The following is a 21,339-nucleotide window of genomic DNA, read 5'->3' as shown; positions in this document are numbered from 1 at the left end:
CACCATGACCAAGTGAAATTTATTCCTAGAATGCAAGGATGGTTCAGTATACAAAAATCAATCAATACAATACACAACATTTGCAAAATAAAGGGAAAAGACATATGATCATCTCAATTGATACATAAAAAGTATTCGACAAAATTCCACACAATTTCATAATAAAAACACTCAACAAACTAGAAATGGAAGGAAATTACCTCAACATAATAAAAGCTATACATGAAAACCCCACAGCGAACATCACACTCAAATGGTAAAAGACTGAAAGCTTTTCCTCTAAGGTCAGGAACAAGGCAAGGATGCCCACTTTTCCCACTCTATTCAACATAGTGCTGGAAGTCCTAGCCAGAGCAGTTAGACAAGAAAAAGAAGCAAAAGTAATCCAAATTGGAAAGGAAGAAGCAAAATGATCTCTGTTTGCAGGTGATATGATCTTATATGTAGAAAACCCTAAAGATTCCACACAAAAAACGGTTAGAACTAATAAATTCAGCAAAGTAGCAGGATACAAGATCATCACACAAAAATGAGTTGCATTTCTGTGTGCTAAGAACGAACAATCCCAAAAGGAAATTAACAATTCCATTTACAATAGCATCAAAAAGAAAAAAATCCTTAGGAATTAACTTAATAAGGTGGTAAAAGACTTATACAATGAAAACTACACAACATTTCTGAAAGAATTTAAAGAAGACATAAATAAATGGAAACACATCCCATATTCATGGGTTGGAAGACTCAATAGTGTTAAGCTGTCAATACTACCCAGAGAGATCTATAGATTTAATAAATCCCTACCAAAATCCAAATGTTTTTGCCAAAACAGAAAAACTCATGCTAGAATTCATATGGAATCTCAAGGGATCCTGAATAGACAAAATAATCCTGAAAAAGTTGGAAGACACACTTTCTGATTTCAACCCTTACTACAGTCATCAAAACAGTGTGGTACTGGAATAAACACAGACCTATAGACCTATAGACCACTGGAGTAGAATAGAGAGTCTAGAAATAAACCCTCACATATATGGTCAAATGATTTTCCACAAGGGTTCCAAGACCATTCAATGGGGGAAAAGACAGTCTTTTCAACAATAGTGCTGGGAAGACTAGATATCTACATGCAAACAAATGAGATTGGATCTTTAACTTTTACCATATATAAAAATTAACTCAAAATAGATCAAAGGCCTAAATATAAGAACTAAAACTATAAAACTCTTAGAAGAAAACATAGGGCAAAAGCTTCATGACATTGGATCTGGCAATGATTTCTTGGATATGACACCAAAGGCATAGGCAACAAAAGAAAAAAATAGACAAGTTTCACTTAATGAAAAATAAAAATTTTGTGCGTCATAAGACACTATCAACATAATAAGAAAGGAACTCACAGAATGCAAGAAAATATTTACAAATCATATATCTGGTAAGGGATTAGCATTCAGAATATATAGAGAACTCCTTAAAACTCAACAAGAAAGCAGACAGGGGCTGGCTCCATGGTGTAGTGGTTAAGTCTGACGGGCTCTGCTTCAGTGACCTGGGTTCGTGGGTTTGGACTCTGGGCATGGACCTGCACCACTCATCAGCCATGCTGTGGCAGTGACCCACATATAAAGTGGAGGAAGACTGGCAAAGATGTTAGCTCAGGGCTAATCCTCCTAAATCAAAAAAAAAAAAAAAAAAAAGAGGAAGATTGGCAACAGATGTTAGCTCAGGGCTAATCTTCCTCAGCAAAGAAAAAAAACGAAAGCCAACAACCTAATTCAAAAATGGGCAAAGGACTTGAATAGACATTTCTCCAAAGAAGATATAGAAATGGCCAATAAGCACATGAAAAAATGCTCAATATCGCTTATTATTAGGAAAATGCAAATAAAAACTACAAAGAGATACCACCTCACACCCATTAGGATGGCTATTATAAAAAATAAAAACTCACAGAAAATAAGCATTAATGAGGATGTGGAGAAACTAAAACACCTGTGCACTGTTGGTGGGAATGTAAAATGGTACAGCTGCCGTGGAAAACAGTATGGTGGTTCCTCAAAAAAATTTTTTAAATCACCATATGATCCATCAATTCTGCTTCTGGGTATATACTCAAAATAATTGAAAGCAGGGTCTTGAAGAGATATTTGTACACCCATGTTCATAGCAGCATTATTCTTAATAACTAAAACATGGAAGTAAGTCCCCGAAGGTCACTGATTTTCCAATTTAGCAATTTTCACCATGTTTAGATTGCATTTTCCTTCCCTACCTCAGCATTCCCACTGAAGCCTTTATAAGAAAAAGCAAAATTTCTTATGGGAATGAGTTATTCTCTGGTGTGGCTGCTCCTGAAAGGAACACTGAGATTTTTGTTATTTCAGCATAGGATTGAGAAAGAAATAAGTAAGCAATAAATGACAGATGCCTTGTTATTGATTTCACATCCTGGTAATCCCAGGTATGGTGTGGCTTTCACTCCAAGCATGCTAATACCCACAATCAGAAGCTGCCTCTCCTTCCCCCCGCTTTATCCTCATTGTCGTTTGTAACAAGGGAGTATATGTCTTACTGGCTGATGTTTGGCGTTCCTTCTTCAGTGACTCCCCCCGCCCCATGCTGAGAATATCCACCATTTATTTGTGCTGTCCTTCATCTGTCACATCTCCTGCTTTTCAAAAGCCCCTGAAGGACAGCAAGACATAAGAAACAACACCCACTGCACATCTAATTATATATCTTTAAAAATCTCTCCTTTTCCATACTTATATCTAATGTGTGTTTTGTGATGACACAGTGGCACGTAGTATATGGTTTATAAGTGAATGGATATACATCTGTGGGGAGTGAATGCTCAAATTTTTTGGACTAATTGAGTGTTGGAGACCAGGATCTACACATTAAAGCTTTCTTCCTGGGCAGGAGCCTTGCTTTCTCCACATGAATCTTCATTACTCAAATGTCCATACCTTGTGCCTATGCTCCCCTGGATTGTTGGAACAATACCAATTGGTAAAATCTGGTGAGAGGTAAGGATTAGACATCCAGAATCATAAGCCAAGAAGAGAGGCACTCTGTGGCATATAGAAAACTGCAGAACTACTCCAGGGGGTACAAAAATGATCAGCACATGAAAACCAGTGGGTGGAAATAGTCACCTTCAACCACTTTGTATTTTCTACCAACTCACCTGGGGCCTTTTTCACTAGGATTCACATTGTCCTTTTGATTACTCAACTTAGACTGGGCCCCAAGATACAACCACCTTCACCTAAAAGAGTTTTAATAACTGAGGCAAAGAATATCAGTTGGGTAACATTTATATAATTAATTATAAAATTTATGATTCAGTAACTGATCCATGAATAAAGGGATAATTTGGAGTATCTGACTGGAGACAAGAATGAGCATTAATGGAAGATTGACTCTAAATTACAGCTCCTGGCATCAGTAGATCTCAATATAGATAGTCTTCTTAGGAAGGTAATTTTCTCTGTGACATTCCTGGTGTCCCTAAGAAAGGAAGTATAATTTTAGGTACATACTGACAAATTTGAATACGAGGTACTTAGATGAAAGTTATAGTTTGTTTTAGAGATGAAACTGAATGATGTTGTAGTTATTGCTTTGGCAAAGGATTTTTGGCTGATGCAGTGCATGGGTAACAATTTTACAATTTAGCTTATCATATGGCACCTAATGTATCAGGTCACTTTTGAAAACAATGTTTTCGTTTGATAGATGTTAGTGATTGTCTTGGTCTGTACAGCGTGCTATAACAAAATAACATAAACTAGGCGGCTTATAAACAGACATTTATTTCTCACTGCTCTGGAGGCTGGAAGTCCAAGATGAAGGTTCCTGCAGATTTGGTGTCTGGTAAGGGCTCTCTTCCTGGTTCATAGATGGCCATCCTTTCATTGTAACTTCACATCATGGAAGAGGTGAGAGATCTTTCTGGGGTCTCTTTTATAAGGGAACTAGTCCCATTCATGAGGGCTCTGCACACATTCAGTCTATAGCAGGGATTCATATACAACTTCCAATTTGCCTTGTTAACAATAGAGGAGAGTAGGATGGAAGCATTACTTCCAGCTGCTTTTCAGAGTGAATTCAAAGAAAGGTCCACCAGAATGAATGACTTTTTCCTTTCTTCACACAGGTTTTCTCCTAGAGTGCCAAGATCTTTTCCATTCAACCCTTCAGTCATGTACAAAAAGACTGTGTTTGTAGAGTTCACAGATCATCTTTTCAACATTGCCAAGCCCAGGCCACCATGGATGGGTAATGTAAACCATATTACCTATTTTTTATGAACCTGGGTATCTTATTTCCTAGCAAAGATTCCCCAGTCTTGGAGCTGCAATTGAAGAGGGCAACTGCCAAAGAGAATGTTCTCTTGGCCAGGCTTCCCTTACTACCATCTCTCAGGGAAATACACTGGCTGAATGTTGTCAATCTTTTTGTTTGTTCTCTAGATGTTAGAGTGCCCTAGGTCTTAGACCTGGGTTCATTTTATTTTCTCTCTACCTTCATCCCCTAGCTGATCTTATACAGTCTCATAGCTTTAAAATATCATCTATATGTCAGTAACTCCCAAGTTTATATCCTTAGTTCAGACTGCTTGCTTGGTATCTCCATTTAGATGTCAAATAAGCATGTAACAAGATGTTAGGATGAGACATTTCCTACCTTAGAATTATTGCTGAGAATTGTAGGTGACTGGTATCCCTAAATTCTAGAGATATCAGCCCACCTATTCAGGGCTTATTCAGGTAGTGGGCCCAAATTGGTTCTGTAACCCTTAGACCATCATGCACCTCCAGCCTGTATAAAAGAAGACTAGGAACTTATGAGGGAGTTTAAATCGAAGGATTTCTTTGGAAAGCATTTTTGGTGTTTTGTATGTCCTCTGCCCCACGTGGGGAGGGAGGCCTCCTTCTCAAGCTGTAGGGAAGGAGGCTTCAGGAGAACCAGTTAGAAGACTTGACATAGGACCTCTAGAGCTTGGGAGACAGACCAATGCCTGGTTTTTTATCTGGAAAAACTTTCAAGGCCAGAGTCTTGGGGGAACTTCCCCTGATGGCATAATAAGGAGAGTGGGCTACAGTGGAAGCTAACTGCACTGCCACTGTTTAGGTGTGAGGCCAGGAAGGTCGCAGGATAAGACATCTCAAGAAGACTCTGCCTGAGAGGTCTTCCTGGCAGAGCTAGGTGACCCCAAAAGAAAAGTGATTGTACTGCCAGAAGCAGAAACTGAGAGGAGAGATACAAGTGACAGCTGCAGAGGGCATATCCTATGCCAGAGGGAGGTGGAGTGGGTTGTCCCCATATTGGGAGGGAGAAAGTCTCAAAAGAACTCATATAAGAAAGAGCCAGAATTTTGGCATGTGCCACAACCAGGAGTTGCCAAAGCCATATTACCATTGCTCCTTCCAAGAAAGATCTTGTCATCATACCTATGGTTCCACCCCTGTCCTTTTCCCACTAGCTCCAACCTTAGAGGGTCCAGAGGCAGTAAGGTGAGTTGGGGAGGAGGATTAGGAAAGGAAGGTGAGAAAGCAGTGACGCTGCCAACCAAACAACCTTTTTGCATTACAGGTTTCTGAGCCTGTCAGAACTTAGCTGGAGGAGGGAGGGACCCTTAAATGCCAGGGGACATAAAAAATTTGATATTAGACTTCACTGGGCTTATTAGTATATAAAAATGATACTGTTAATATGTGAAGGCCTCTGGAAAAACTTGGAGATTGTTTAAAGTGCAAGAAAGGGAAATTCCACATAACACAATTAAAAACTGTGAAAAATAAAGCTATTTTATGTTTTCATCCCATTGAATCCAGTTCATTCAATAAACCACTTGTAGGCATCTTATACTTAATACATCTATAAGTTAGAAGTCTTGATTTTCCTCTTAATTTTCTGTGTCATGGCTTGACTACCATCCAGTCTCACAAACCAAAATCGGAGGAGTCATCCCTGGCTCCTCTCTCTCTTTTTTTTCTATCTCCAACATCCAATCCATCAGCAAGTCCTGTTGACTCTTTCTCCTAAACAAGTTCCAAGTCTGCTTACTTCTTGTAGATTCGAATTCACCCCAATTCCTGTGGCCTACAAAGTCCTACATGTTATGTTCCCTGCCTACCTCTATAACCTTACTTTCTATTACTCCTCCACTCATTCACTTTCTGTCAACCACATGTTACCCAACTATGCCAAGCTTATTCTTGTCTCGGGACTTTTGCATTTGTTCTATCTGCCTTGAATGCTCTTCCACTAGATCTTTGCAAATCATGCTTCTTTTTCGTTAGTCAGATCTCTGCTTAAATGCCATCTCCTTACAGAAGCCCTTCCTCACTACTATGTTTAAAATATCCTCCAAAAAAAATCCTCTAGGGCCTGGCCTGGTGGCCGAGTGGCTAAAGTTCCTCACGCTTTGCTTTGGCAGCCCAGGTTCACAGATTCGGATCCTGGGTGTGGACCTACTCCACTCATCAGCCATGCTGTGGTGGTGTCCCACATACAAAATAGAGGAAGATTGGCACAAATGTTAGCTCAGGGCTAATCTTCCTCAAGCAAAAAATGAAGAGAATTGGCAATGGATGTTAGCTCAGGGTGAATCTTCCTCAAAAAAAAGAAAATCCTCTACCTCCCGTCTCAGCATTTTCTAGCACACCACCATCTTTTATAGCATTTATAACAAACTGAAATTTTCTTATTTCTTTACATGCTTAATCTCCCTGGAATGTGATATCCATGATCTGTCTTGTTCACTACTCCATCTCCTGTGCCTGGGACAGTTCCTAGAATATAGTAGGAACTCAATTATTAGTTGAATGAATGAATGCATTGAATGAATTGCCAGAAATCTGTCCTCAGAACAACAATGAGGCTGAGCTGGTGATAGTAGTTTATGCATTCATTCATTCAACTACTACGTTTTATTAATAATCACAGACGCATGATTCTCCACTGTGGCTTTGATCATCACTTCTGTAATAACAGGTTTTCTGGAGTGCTACCCTCCAAGTGACCTTTGGGGGACATGTCATTCTTTCAGGTCTACTGGGTCCTACTATCCGGGCTGAGGTTTATGATACAGTGGTGATTACACTTAAGAACATGGCTTCTCATCCTGTCAGTCTTCATGCTGTTGGTGTATCCTACTGGAAAGCTTCTGAAGGTGAGTCAAATGCCTTCCTATTGTCCTGTCAGCCTATGGATAGAAGAGTATTGAATACAAGGTCATGAAGCTAGTGAATGATAGAGTCAGGATTCAAACCTAGGCCCATTTCCTGAAGTCAAGAACATTGTCATTTTAGTCTAAGCCTCAAAGTTCTCCCTTGGGGAGCCAGGCCACAGAACCTAAAAATCCTACTTCATCTGCCTTCCTGTGCCCATAAAACTTCCTAGGGAGAGTCAAGCTTCATGGTATGGAGGTAAAATGGAATTCTCCTTCTTTTTCCTTAGATTCTGACTTTCCAGATATTTCCTCTCCCGTCCCTCACCCCAATTTCTAAATATGAATGCCACCATGTGATGAGAGCCAACTAGAAGAAGGACAAGCCAACTTCATTAAAACAACCAACCTGTTTGGCCACAGTCCCCACTTCAACTAGCTGCTCCTAAACCTTCACAATGCAGGAAGGAGTGAAGGGGGTGTCACAATTGATGATGATATTGTCCAGACCATGGCCTATATAGATCAAGAAGATTCAAGCAAATCGTTAATAAAGTATTGCGGCTCATGCCCTATGTTTTAAAGCCTAACTGTGCTTACATATTGACTAATTTTTCATTCTGAAATCGGAAGGCCTTAATTTTCAGGGTTGTACTCATGAGGCCATGAGTTTGGGGAAGATGATAGGAGGGGGCAGGCAGTATAGAGGAAAAGTTATGCCAGGTTCTGACTGGAGACTGGCAGGCTACTTCTATGAGGCTTATCCACTTGGGAACTTCCAGAACAAATCTAGGGGCATTTTAGAGCAGTCAGGGTTCTCACAATTCTGCAGCTGTGGGCTAAGCATAGCGATGACTCTTTTGCGCCCTAAACCTGGTGAGGTCTGGGAAAATGAATTATCTAATCTCTCACACGTGCATCCACAGCAATTCTTCCCAGGAACAACACAGTGAGGTATTGACCTCATGTGTATGTGATTTATGGTCCTATTACGAAACTGTATGTTTATGATCCATAGGCTCCTGGCCTTCTTAGGCTAGAGTGGGGGCCCCAGGATGTCAGTTAAATCTGTGATGATGTTGAGTATCATTTCACATACATGTTGATCGTTCTGATATCCTTTCGTAAAGTATTTGATCAAGTGTTTAAGTGTTTATCCTGTTAAAAAAATGTTTATCTTTTTCTTATTTATTTGTAGAGGTAATTTATATATTCTGAATACAAATCCTTGGATAGATATAAATATTTGCATACCTTCTTCCAGTCTGTGGCTTGAATGTTTACTCTATTAATAACTTTCTTGGTAAACAGAAGTTCTTAAAGTTAATGAAGCACAAAAAAATTGTCACATTTTTTTCTTTTAGGTTAGAGCTTTGTGTCCTGCTTTCCTTTAGAAGTTTTATTATTTTACCTTTCACATTTAGGTCTGTGATCCATGTCAAATTGATTTTTGTGTACAGTTTCCCCATAGCATTTTTAAGCAGCTTTATTGAGGTGTAACTTACATAACACAAAATCCACTCATTTAAATTAGTTTGATGACTTTTAATAAATTTAGACAGTTATGCAGCCATCACCAAATCCAGCTTTAGAACTTCTGTCGCTTCACAAAGTTCTCTCTTTGCGGTTCAAGCCCCATTCCCACTCCCAGTCCCAGACAACCTCTGATCTGCCTTATCTCTCGATAGCTTTGCAAGCCTGTCATTTTTATATCCAACTCTAGTAAGTTGTACCACTGTTCAGCAAATAGTCATCCCCTCCCCGGGAGTAGGAGGAGTACATTTCCCCACCATATTGATGTTGGACTTGGCCATATGACTTGCATTGGCTAATAGAATCTAAAAACACATGATGTAAGCCAAGATAGATGGTTCATATGAAATATCTGTCAAAGGAGCCAGAATAGGAGTGAAAAGCAGGTCCAAGGAAATTTCAAGTTTGATCTTGAGCTGAAAATGGAAGCCCAGTGCTAGAGAAATGTTTCTAATTTCTTTTCTGGACAAGTTGGGTTCTGAGAGACCAACCCAGGCTGTAAGTAGGTCCACAAAATGAGGCTCTGAGTAGTAATGAGATGAGGTTGGCCAGGAGCTGCAAAACTTTGAGGGAGATCTGAAAGACAGCATGGGGGCATACAAGTCAAGGAGCATTGACCCAAAGCAGCTGAGCATAGATCAGGTAAAGGAAAAACAGCTGGAGGCACCAGAGAGCGGGGTGGAGTAGCCCCTGAAGCACAGCATTTGGCTTGTGGTAGAGCAGTTGTGCCCAGGGGTCACTGAGCTATGGCTCTCCAGGACTGAGACTAACAAAAATCCTTGGCATGGGGACTCAGATTGTGTGTCTTAACTCCTACTGGACACACAGGAATTTGGGATGTCTGAGCAGGCTAGCTTCTGGGGGCCTAGGCTAGGCCTGGGGCAAGTTTGACCCACCAGCTGCAGGGGGTTGAATAGAGGGTTATCTAAGACAGACAGTACAGCAGAGGCTGAGCAGAGAAAGGATGCAGGTACAAGGCCATAGACAGACACCAGGGGACACAAGCGGATTAGGGCTGGGGGTAGGAGGTGGAGACCAAAGAGACTCCCACAGCCTCTGGGGCTAGGTATTTGGATAAACTACCCAGCAGTTGTTACTCTTGGCTACTGAGAGCACATTGCTTCCTGAGACAGCTGTCAACTTCAAAACACCTGGTTGCTCATTTTCACAATGCCCTAGTATGGTGGTTTTAAAACATGGTAGCAGATGCCTTGACACTCCTTCCGTAGAAAACTGGAATCTGTATTTCTTCCCCTTTAATCTGTGTGGGCTTGTAACTGCTTTGACCAATAGCGTATGGCAGAAGTGATGCTATGTGACTTTTGAGGCTGAGTCATAAAAGAACGTGCTGCTTCTGTCTTGTCTGTGGGAACATCCACTCTTAGAGTCCTGAGATGCCATGGAGGAAGCCTTATGCCCCAAGGTCTTGATGCTTTGAGGAAGCTCAAGCCAAATACAAAGGCCATATGTAGCTGCGCTGGTTGACAGTCCCAGCTGAATCCAGTTTTCAAGTCGTCCAAAGCCCGGCTACTAGATCTATAAGTGAAAAAGCCTGCAGATGATTCTAGCCCTCAGCTGTTTGAGTCATGCCAGCTGATGCCCCAGACATCGTGGGGAAGTTTGTTATGCAGTCTTCTCAAGAGGAAGCCTTATGATTTTCTCCTTGACTTTTCTCTTCATTGGGTATCTCAAGCCCAAAAGCACTTGAGAAAGCTTTGACTGGCTCAAGGGATGATTACAAAATAACTTTCTTTCAGAAGTGGATTTCTGTTGATTCAGTACACTCCTTAGGATATCTTCCATGCAAAAGTCACATTGGAAGCAGACAGGCACACTCCCTGAACTCTCAAGTATCCTAACAGGGTTGTTCCTCATATAATAGAAGATGAAAATTATACAAAACACATTCTGCCTAGAATATTTGCAGACGGCTGAAGTATAAGCTGAGATAAGTCTTAAATGGAGGCAAAGATCTTCCAAAGGAAATAAACATTAGTAGATATGTAAACATTAAGGGCTGTGCACAATGCTTTTTCCCAGGCACCACCTACTTCATTTGGTCTTCACAAATCACCTTTGTCTTTATTGAAGGATAGACCTTGTTACCAGCAACTTGAGAAGCCCCTGAAATTTCAAGTTCAAGCCTTCAACGTTCTGAGCATCACCTCCTATTTTTCCAGTTCTCATTCCCTTACTGCCCACTCCAACAATTCTTCCTTCTCATTGGGATCTACCATCCACTGACCCTACAATTTTTTCTCCATCTACCTTGCCTCATAAGTCTTCACTTCCCTCCTGGCCCAGCTTAGATGCCCTGGCTCATCACAACCATGGCACCCTTGCATGCACTCACAAGTTCCTGGCCTCCTTGATTTCCATTCTATTCACTTGACTAAACAACTACCCTGGTTAAATGTGTTCATCTATTTTACTAGTAACCAAGAGAATGGCCATAGTTGAAATAAAAATCACACAACCACATGGAATTGTATCAACGAGTTCATAATACCTCACCTCAAGTGGTCCTTCAGCACTGCCCGGCCGTCCTACTGCTACATTTCTCTCAGTCTATTCACTATCCCCCTCTCCAAGATGGCTCTAGTATTTTGCACATTCTTGGCCTCTCATCAAACCTCCCACACTCCTCTCCCAACCTTAGTATTAGGAAAAGGGGTATCTTTTTCCTAAAGAAATATTTTAAACAAAGAAAGGTGCAGGAAATAATATAGCAAACAAACATTTGCCATCACCCCACTTTGCCAAATCTTAACATTTTGCCATCTTTGCTTAATTTATTTTAAGAAATTAAACATTATAGATACAGTTGAAGCCCCTTCTGTAGTCCTCTATGATCCCCTCCATCCCTATCCAAATGTATCCACTATCCAGAATTTAATACCAACCCACGATCATACAGACATGTGAACCACACACTCCATCCTCAGGTGCCAGCTCAGGTTTTTTAAAATGTCCATCTGGCTCTGCTAAGCATATGCGTTGGTCTCCTTGTTGCTTCTAGATGAAGCTAACTGTCCCTAGTGCCTGCTGGAGGGGGTGCTCCTATACCCCAGAGAGGCTGACTTTACAGTGGAGACCACCCACCTGCACTTTGAAGATGGTCTTTGGCTGCTGAGAGTTTGTAGTAAAAATACGGACAGAGCAGGGGCATGCAGGTGTTTCTTGTGCTGCTCTGTTGGAGAAGTCCCTCTCTCAGATGTATATGTTATGGGATAAGATGGGGGTATAAATGAAGAGCACCCTGAATGCCTTGGGCTGCTCTGGGGTCCCAGAGACCATTATGAACCTGAGAAGCTATGTGAGTTGCTAGAAAAATGTTTCAGTGGAAGAATAAGTATTATGGTCAGTGCACCTTTAAATATTTTCTACTTTTGTTCACTGAAATTACCCAGAAGCATTGAAACTTCATTAACAATGAACACATACAGTGTTCAATTTAGAATAAAGGTTTCAGGCTAATCCAGGGGTCAATTTTAGCACCACTAAGTATGGGACAGCCAGAAAATATCTGCTCCTGATGTGATCTGCCCCTTCAGAGAAGAATCAAGTTAAAAACGTTTTTAAAAAATCCCTGTACATCACCCGTCCCTGACCCTTACTAGTGCTTATTAAAGAGTCTGGGACAAAGTACGAACCCAATGTATGTCTGTTGAGTTGAATTGACTTGAATTAGGTAAAAATATGTAATAATGGAAGCAATATTATTTGTTAGAATCTAGAAGTCTCAGTGAGAACCATTCAACCGCTGATGTTTGCACTAGTGGTCTAGAACTCCTCTGGAATATATGAGGCTTCTCCCCATTTATAGCTGCTGCTTCTTAGTTTTCCAAATTAAGCTGCAGAAAGGCTGTTTCTTGTGTAGAGTCTACTGGTGACAATAAACTTGATATGTTTTCTTGAGTGGTCAATGGACATAGAGAGGACAATTTTATCCCTTCTTGCTTTAGGTGCTGAATATGAAGATCAGACCAGCCAAAGCGAGAAAGAAGATGATAAAGTCATTCCTGGTGAAAGTTATACCTATGTCTGGCAGATCCTGAAAGAGAACGGTCCAATGGCCTCTGACCCTCCATGTCTCACCTACTCATATCTTTCTCATGTGGACTTGGTGAAAGACCTGAATTCGGGCCTCATTGGAGCCCTGCTGATTTGTAGAGAAGGTAAGTGTAAGAAAGGGTAAAAGTGAGTTGAAATAAGCAGGGAAGTACAAACGTCTGGATCTATTCGTGAAAAATAGCATTTGTGTTCTTTCATCTGAAAGAGGTTTCTTTTCCCTAGCATCAAGCCCGTGGAAGGGAGAATAATCCAGTCTCTGAGCGGAATAGACGCCCATCCTATATAGCCACAATGCACTCTAATAGTCAAGAAAAGCCAAGTTCTGGAATTAGGTCTCTTTTCGTAAAACACTTCTACTTTCTACTTCAAATGTCCTATGGATTGTCTCAGTAGTGCCTTTTGTAAATGTTGTGTTAGGTTCCTTGAAAGCTCCATGGAGGGAAAGACATCCAAGTGTGTGATCAATGGTGGAAACACCAGTTCAGGAGGTTAGTTTGTCATCTGTAACCCAAAAGCGTATAAAAATCTGAGAAAAGCAAGCATTTATTTATGTTTATAACTTGTTATTCTAAAAGTCATTTTAATTTTAACAAACCTGTTTTTAATTTATAGTTTAATAGTATAACTAAATTAGGGAAGTGAACTATGCATAATTTATTTTAATCCTAATTTTTTAATGGGGAAATCAGCTTCACTGGACTTTTTTGTGTTCCAGTTATCTATTATTGCATATCTCCACAATTTAGTGGCTTAAAACAACAACAACCATTTATAATTTCTCATGGGTTTTTTGGGTCTGTCATGGAATTTGGGAGTGTTTTGACTTCGGGGTCTGTCTCAGGGTTTCTTATGAGGTTGTAGTCAAATAGTGACTGGAGTTGAGATCATTCTGGAGGAAACTTTATTCACATGTCTGGTACCTAGGCTTGGAAGACTCAAAAAGCTGGAGCTCTCTCCACATGGTCCTTTCAGCATGGGAGCTACAGGGTCACCAGCCTTTTGTTTTTTTCCTTTTAAATAGACTATTTTTTAGAGAAGTTTTAGGTTCACAGCAAAATTGAGCAGAAAGTATAGAGAATTCCCTAATACCACCTGTCCCCCCCGCTCAGCCTCTCCCACTATCAAATTCCTGCACCAGAGTTGTACATTTGTTACAATCAGTGAACTTACATTGACACATTGTCACCCAATGTCCATAGTTTACATTAGGATTCACTCTTGCTGTTGTACATTCTATGGGTTTGGTCAAATGTATAAAGCCACGTATCCACCATTACAGCATCATACAGAATAATTTCACTGCCTTAACAATCCTCTGTGCTCCGTTTATTAATCGTTCCCTCTCCTTCCTGCTGGCAACCACTGATTTTTTTATTGTCTCCATAATTTTGCCTTTTCCAGAATGTCATATAGTTGGAATCACACACTATGCAGCCTTTTCATATTGGCTTCTTTCACTTAGTCATATGCATTTAAGGTTCCTCCATGTCTTTTCATGGCTTGATAGCTTGCTTCTTTTTAGCACTAAATAATATTCTATTGTCTGGATGTACCGCAATTTATTTACCTATTCACCTACTGAAGGATGTCTTGGTTACTTCCAAGTTTTGACAATTATGAATAAACCTGCTATAAACATCCATGTGTGGTTTTTTTATGTGGACATAGTTTTCAATTCTGGGTAAATACCAAGGAGTGCAATTGCTGCATCATATGGCAAGATTATGCCTAGTTTTGTAAGAAACCACCAAACTGCTTTCCAAAGAGGCTGTACCATTTTGCATTCCCACCAACAATGGATGAGAGTTCCTGTTGCTCCACATCCTCACTAGGATTTAGTGGTGTCAGTGTTTTGGATTTGGCCCATTCTCAAAGATGTGTAGTGATATCAAATTGTTTTAATTTGCATTTCCCTGATGACATATGATGTGGAGCATCTTTTCATAGGCTTATTTTGAATTTGTATATCTTCTTTGTTGAGGTGTCTGTTCAGGTCTTTTGCCCATTTTTTAATCAGATTGTTTGTTTTCTTACTGTTGAGTTTTAAGAGTTCTTTGTGCATTTTGGATAACAGTTCTTTATCAGATACATCTTTTGCAAATATTTTCTCCCAGTCTGTGGCTTTTCTTCTCTTTCTCCTCTGTGGCTTGTCTTCTCTTTCTCCTGAGTAGCCAGACCTCTTATATGGTGGCTCACGCTCAGTTTTTTTATATGATCTCTTTATTAACCTGACCTCAGAAGTCACACGTCATCACTTCCACCACATTCTATTTGTTAGAATGAGTCACTAAGGCCAGCCCATAGAAGAGGAGGGGAATTAGACTTTACCTTTTGATGGGAGGATAGGCAAAGAATATTTGAACGTGAACCACTGTACCCTTCCTGAATAATGATGATGTATACGATTCCAAAAAAATAAACCAAGAGGGGAGGAGGTAGAAGAAGAAGAAGAAGACCAGAAGAATTTGTACTAGTTTCATTTGGAAGCATGATCTGTCATATACTGAGTTCAGTTTCATAGCCATAATTTATGACAAAGTGCTAAAACCACAGTTTGTTATTTGTGGGATGCAAAGGCTAATAAAATAATAAAATCATCAAAACATGTGTTTATATAAAATATAAATAAATAAATTTAAAATCAAAAGAATTCTTTGACAGAGAATTGAATTAAAAAGTCAAGAGACATTCTAATTCTGGGTAAGATGGAGAAAACACATGCCACCCTTTATCTCCCATTGAACTTAACTATAGAACCTTGACAAAATGCACAGCCCAACCATTAGAGAACTCTAAAAAGCAAATGAAACAGGCAGAGCAGGAAAAGGCATCAAAATTCAAAGTACCACCGAATTAGTGGAGAATTTAACTTTTTATTCCCCTCCAGTATTCCCCAACCTGGTAGAGGATCTAAACAGACCTTTCCCAAAAGATACACAAATGGCCAACAAGTATATGAAAACGTGCTCAACATCACTAATAATCAGAGAAATGCAAACCAAAAAACCATAATGAGATATCAGTTCACACCTGTTAGGATGGATATTATCAAAAAGACAAGAGATAACAAGTGTTGGCAAGGATGTGGAGAAAAGGGAACCCTTGTGCACCGTTTGTGGGAATGTAAATTGGTATAGCCGCTATGGAAAACGGTATGGAGGTTCCTCAAAAAAACCAGACTAGAAATCCCACTTCTGGGTACATAGCCAAAAGAATTGAAATCAGGATCTCGAAGAGATATCTGCACTTCCATGTTCATTGCAGTACTATTCGCAATAGCCAAGGCTTGGAAGCAATTCAAGTGTCTATTGACAGACGAATGGATTAAAAAGCTGTAATATATATATATATATATCACAATCACATGGATATATAGATAATAATATACATATAATAATAGAGTATTAATGGAATATTATTCAGCCTTAAAAAATGAAGGAAGTCCTGCTGTTTACAAAAACATGGGTAAATCTTGAGGGCATTATGCTTTAGTGAAATAAGTCAGTAGCAGAAAGACAAATACTTAATGATTTCACTTATATGAAGTATCTAAAATAGTCATAAAATAGTCTAAAATTCTCATAGAAACAGAGAATGGTTGTCAGGAGGTATGGTAGGGGAAATAATGAGTTGTTACTCAAAGGATATAAAGTTTCAGTTAAGCTAGATAAATTAGTTCTAGAGATCTGCTGTATATCATATTGCCTATAGTTAACGATACAGTATTATACACTTCAAAATATGTTAAGAGGGTAGATCTCATTTAAGTGTGCTTAACCCCCCCCCCCCCACACACACACACTCACACACACACACCCCCCAAGAGACAAGGAAACTCTGGGAAGTGTTGGATATGTGTATTACCTTGATTTGGTGATGGTATCATAGGTGTTTTCATACGTCCAAACTCATCAAATTATACATGTTAAATATGTGCAGCTCTTTGTATATCAATTATATGTCAATAACGCTATTATAAAATAAATTATATTCTATGTACTATCAATGAATAACTGGAAACCAAAATTTAAGAAAGAATAATGTTTGCAATAGCTCAAAAAATTGAAAATTTAGATGTAATTCTAACAAAACATATATATTGTATGGTGAAAACAATCAAGAAGACCTAAATAAACAGAGAGACATACTGTGTCCATGAACTGTAAGATTCAACATAGCGATGATCTCAATTCTCCCCAATCTATAGATTTAATGTAACACCAATAAATATCCCAAGATTTTTTCTGTAGCTATAGACAAGCTCATTCTGAAATTTATAAGAAAAGGCAAAAGTACTAGATTAGCTAAAATGATTTTGAAAAAGAAGCATAAATTTTGGGGAATAATCCTCGATTTTACAATTTATTACAAAGCTGCAGTAATCATAACATGTATTGGTTAATGGAATAGACCCATAGATTATTGGAACAGAATATAGAGTCCAGAAAGATCCACACAAGTGTTCCCAATTGATTTGGTGTCAAAACAATTCAATGGAAGAAGGATAGTCTTTTCAACAAATGGTGTTGAACAATTGGACATCTATATGCAATGATCCTAAACTTTACTACTTATACAAAGATCAACTCAAAATGGACTGTAGGTCTAAATGTAATATGTAAAACCATAAAACTTTTAGGAAACATAGCAGAAAATCTTCATGACCTGGGGTTAGGAGAAGGGTTCTGAAAAGACACCAAATTAATAAATTTGAATTCATCAAAATTAACAACTTTTGCTTTATAAAAAAATACTGTTAAGAGAATGAAAAGACAAGCTACACACTGGGAGAAAATATTTGCCAATCACATATCTGGCCAGGGACTTATATCCATAATATATAACATGCTCTCAAATCTCAACAATAAGAAGCAACCCAATTTTTTAAATGGGCAAAAGATTTAAATAGATACTTCACCAAGGAAGATATACAAGTGGCAAATAAGTACATGAAAATATGCTCAATGTCATTGGCAACTAGAGAAATGCATCTTGAAATGCACAGTGAGATACTGCTACATACTTATTAGAATAGCTAAAATAATAATTTAAAAATTGTCAAGTATGCTGGCGAGAATGCAGAGCAACAAGAAATCTCATACATTGTTGGTGGAGATTCATAATCATATAGCCACTCTGGAAAACAGTTTGGCAGTGTAATATTGTGATTTATAATAAGAAATATGTATTTGATCTTTGTCCAGCTCCTGGCAGAGCTCCTGAAATCCTTGGAATTTCCTATACTGAGATTGATAAAGGTTTCTTTTGTTATCTTAATGAGGTGACTTTTGGAAGGCATTTGCCCATGGACCCAACCCTGTGATTAGAGGGCTGGAACTTTCAGTGCCATCCCCTGACCTCTGGAGAGGGGAGAGGGGCAAGGGGCTAGAGATTGAGTTCAATCACCAACGGTCAATGATTTAATCAATCGTGCCAATGTAATGAAGCCTCCATAAAAACCCAAAAGGACAGGCTTCAGAGAGCTTTCAGGTTGGTGAACACGAGGAGATTTTGAGAGAGTGTCCCACCCAGAGAGGGCATGGAATGTCCACGCCCTTTCCCCATGCCTTGCCCTATCCATCTCTTCCATCTGGCTGTTCCTCGGTTATATCCTTTTATAATAAACCTGTGATCTAGTGAGTAAAACGTTTCTCTGAGTTCCGTGAGCTGCTCTAACAAATTAATCAAACCCATGGAGGAGGTTTTGGGAACCTCCCATCTATAGCTAGTCGGTCAGAAGCATGGTGACAACCTGGGCTTGCAACTGGAGTCTGAAGTGGGGAGAGGGGGAAGTCTTGTAGGACTGAGTCCTTAACCTGTGGGATATGATGCTATCTACAGGTGGATAGGGTCAGAACTGAGTTGAACTGTAGGACACCCAGCTGCTTTCCAAGAATTGCTTGGTGGTGGAGAAAAACTTGCACACACTGGAATTGGTGTCAGAGTTGTAGGCAGTTTCTCACAAAGGTAAATATACACTTGATTTCCATTCCTGGGTATTTACCCTAGACAAATGAAAGCATTCACACAAAAATCTGTACATGAATGTTCACAGCAGCTTTATTTGTAATAGCCGAGAACTGGAAACAACCTAAATGTCCTTCAACAAGTGAATGGTTAAGCAAACTGGTGAATCCATACCATGGAATACTACTCAGCAAAAAAACAGAACAAAGTACTGATACATGCAACAAAATGGATGAATCTCAAAGACATTATACTGAGTAAAAAAGCCAGTCTCAACAGGTTATATATTGTATGATTCCGTTTATACGACATTTTCAAAAATACACATCTATAGTGATGGAGAACAGATCAGTGGTTGCCAAGGGTATGCTGATACATATGACTATATGTATGTGTGTGTGTGTGTGTGTGTGTGTGTGTGTGTGTGTATATATATATATATATCTAAGACTATATTTGTGGGACTATAAGGAGATAGAAGGAGGGAGTTTTTGGGATGTTGGCATTGTTCTGTATCCTGATGGTGGTAGGTTCATGAATCTATACCTGTATTAAAATCCATAGCCATATACAAAAAAAGTAAAAGAAAAGTCAATTTCACTATTTGATAATTTTAAAAATAAAATAAGAATTAAAATGTTTTCAGACAGCTTTAAGTGTATTTTAAATTTGTATGGGTGAGTTACTTTCTTCGTCCAATCTAATTTTTACTTTCCAAACATCAAGGCTACAAGAAAGAGCAAAAGAGAACATCCTAAACAAAAATATTCCTACTCAAAATAAGCCTACAAAGAGAACTTCCCAATCAAATGAAGACATGCAATGCTAAGAAAGACAATCAACAAATTCAACAGTTAAAGAATGAAGCAAGCTCATGTGTAACATTAACAACTTTAAATATCAATATATATGGTGTTCATTTAAAGTGTGAGTATAGGTGTTTAATACGGACAGTTGTTATTTTGCTCATAACTTTTTGCTTATTTACAGTTGCAGAAGTAAAAAAAGTTAAAAGCATGATAGAAATTCTCTATATTAATTGCCTATATGCACATTTTTCATGAACAGTGTGTATGGTTTTTGTAGTTTTTTCTTTTTCTTTTATATTTGTTCTGAATACATACATATATATGAAATATGATTAAATGGGCTTATATTTTGTATGTCTTTTTAATTTCGAGTTTTTAGTAATTCATTTTTATTGTATTTTACAAAGAAGTGGTCTGCAGCAAATTTGAAATTAAAAAAAAGTCCTTTACCCCAAATAGTTTTAGAAGCACTGGTATGGGAGATCTGACACCAAAGAAACAGTGTTGTGGTAGAGTTAACAGGAGACCAAGAGACCAAGGACTACATTCGTGCCTACTCTCAAGTGGTTTATGAGGTAGTGTCTCCTCCTAGTGGCAATTTCCTACAATAGGGTTTTCAATGGAAGATAAATGCCCTCACTTCTTTTTCAGGGAGCCTGGCCAAAGAAAGGACACAGACCTTGCATGAATTTGTACTGCTTTTTGCTGTATTTGATGAAGGTTAGTGAGCTTCAATCTGAATTTTGGGCTCCTGAAATAAATCAAATATATTAATTTAATCTGGTACTTGAGAATGAGGGCTACCATTATAGAGGAAGTGATTATAGAAAGATCATAAACTACATTACTGTTTAGGAATGAAGGAGATGGGGTTGAAATGAATTCCAAGAAAATGAGTTCGATTGGCAGCTATGAGGTTAGGAGATAGAGGAGCTGGGTAACAGGTTGGCCTCATTCCCCTCCTTAAAGCCATCAACAAAGAGTTTTTGCTCTACTTTATACGTATTTCCTCTTATCTTTTAAAGAAAACTTTAATAAAAATTGTATACATTTAAGGTGTACAACATGATGATTTGATATACATATCCATAGTGAAATGATTACTACAGTCAAGCTAATTAACATATCATCTCCTTGCATAGTTACCATTTTTGTGTGTGTGATGAGTGTGCCTGAAATCTAGTTTCTTAGCATATTTCCAGTGTTTAATATAGTATTATTAACTATAGTCATCATGCCTGTACAGTAGATCCCTGGAACTTATTCATCTTAAAACTGAAACTTTGTACCCTTTGACAAACATCTCCCCATTTCCCCCACCCCCTAGCCCTGGCAACTATGATTCTGCTCTCTGCTTCTGTGAGCATATCTTCTCTTATCTTCATCTCTTACTTCTTTCAAGTAAGTTTTAAGTGACTTTGACAAATTACTTAACCTCTCTGTGTCTCAGTTTCCTCACATTTAAAGTTGAAATAATAGTACTTTTTCAGTGGGATAGTTGTGAGCATTAAGTGAGTGATTTCAATTAAGTAACTTAGACCACTACGTGGCACAGAATATGTCCTCAGTAGTGTTAGTACATTCTGCTTCCTCCTTCTAAGATAATCACTAGATAACCAACAAAAACATGATCATCTTCTCTCCCCTCTTACCTTCCTATACTGCCATCTTCTGAATTGAGGCCCCCATCATCTCTCTCCTGACTAGGCTCCCAGTCTTTTCATGTCTCCTGACACTCCATTGTCACTATAGCATCCAGAAGGAGCTTACTGAAATGCA

General features: G+C 38.9%; 1 protein-coding gene across 20 annotated transcripts in view; it reads left to right on the top strand.

The window, feature by feature from the left end:
* The window catches only part of F8 (coagulation factor VIII), a 145,283-nt gene that overhangs the window by 13,210 nt on the left and 110,734 nt on the right, over positions 1 to 21,339 (top strand). For all 20 annotated transcript variants that reach the window (XR_011535970.1, XR_011535967.1, XR_011535968.1 and 17 more), the window contains exons 2-5: positions 4,160 to 4,281; positions 7,058 to 7,180; positions 12,676 to 12,888; positions 20,212 to 20,280. Coding sequence is in view for 11 of the 20 variants with exons in the window: in XM_070604627.1 (XP_070460728.1) it covers positions 4,160 to 4,281; positions 7,058 to 7,180; positions 12,676 to 12,888; positions 20,212 to 20,280 (527 nt within the window). In the remaining 9 variants the exon portion in view is untranslated. The remainder of the gene's footprint in view (positions 1 to 4,159; positions 4,282 to 7,057; positions 7,181 to 12,675; positions 12,889 to 20,211; positions 20,281 to 21,339) is intronic.

The sequence above is a fragment of the Equus przewalskii genome, chromosome X (genome assembly GCF_037783145.1).
Source record: "Equus przewalskii isolate Varuska chromosome X, EquPr2, whole genome shotgun sequence".
NCBI classification, from domain to species: Eukaryota; Metazoa; Chordata; class Mammalia; order Perissodactyla; family Equidae; genus Equus; species Equus przewalskii.
Note: the sequence above shows the minus strand (reverse complement) of the source record. Positions and strands in the feature narration are given on the sequence as shown.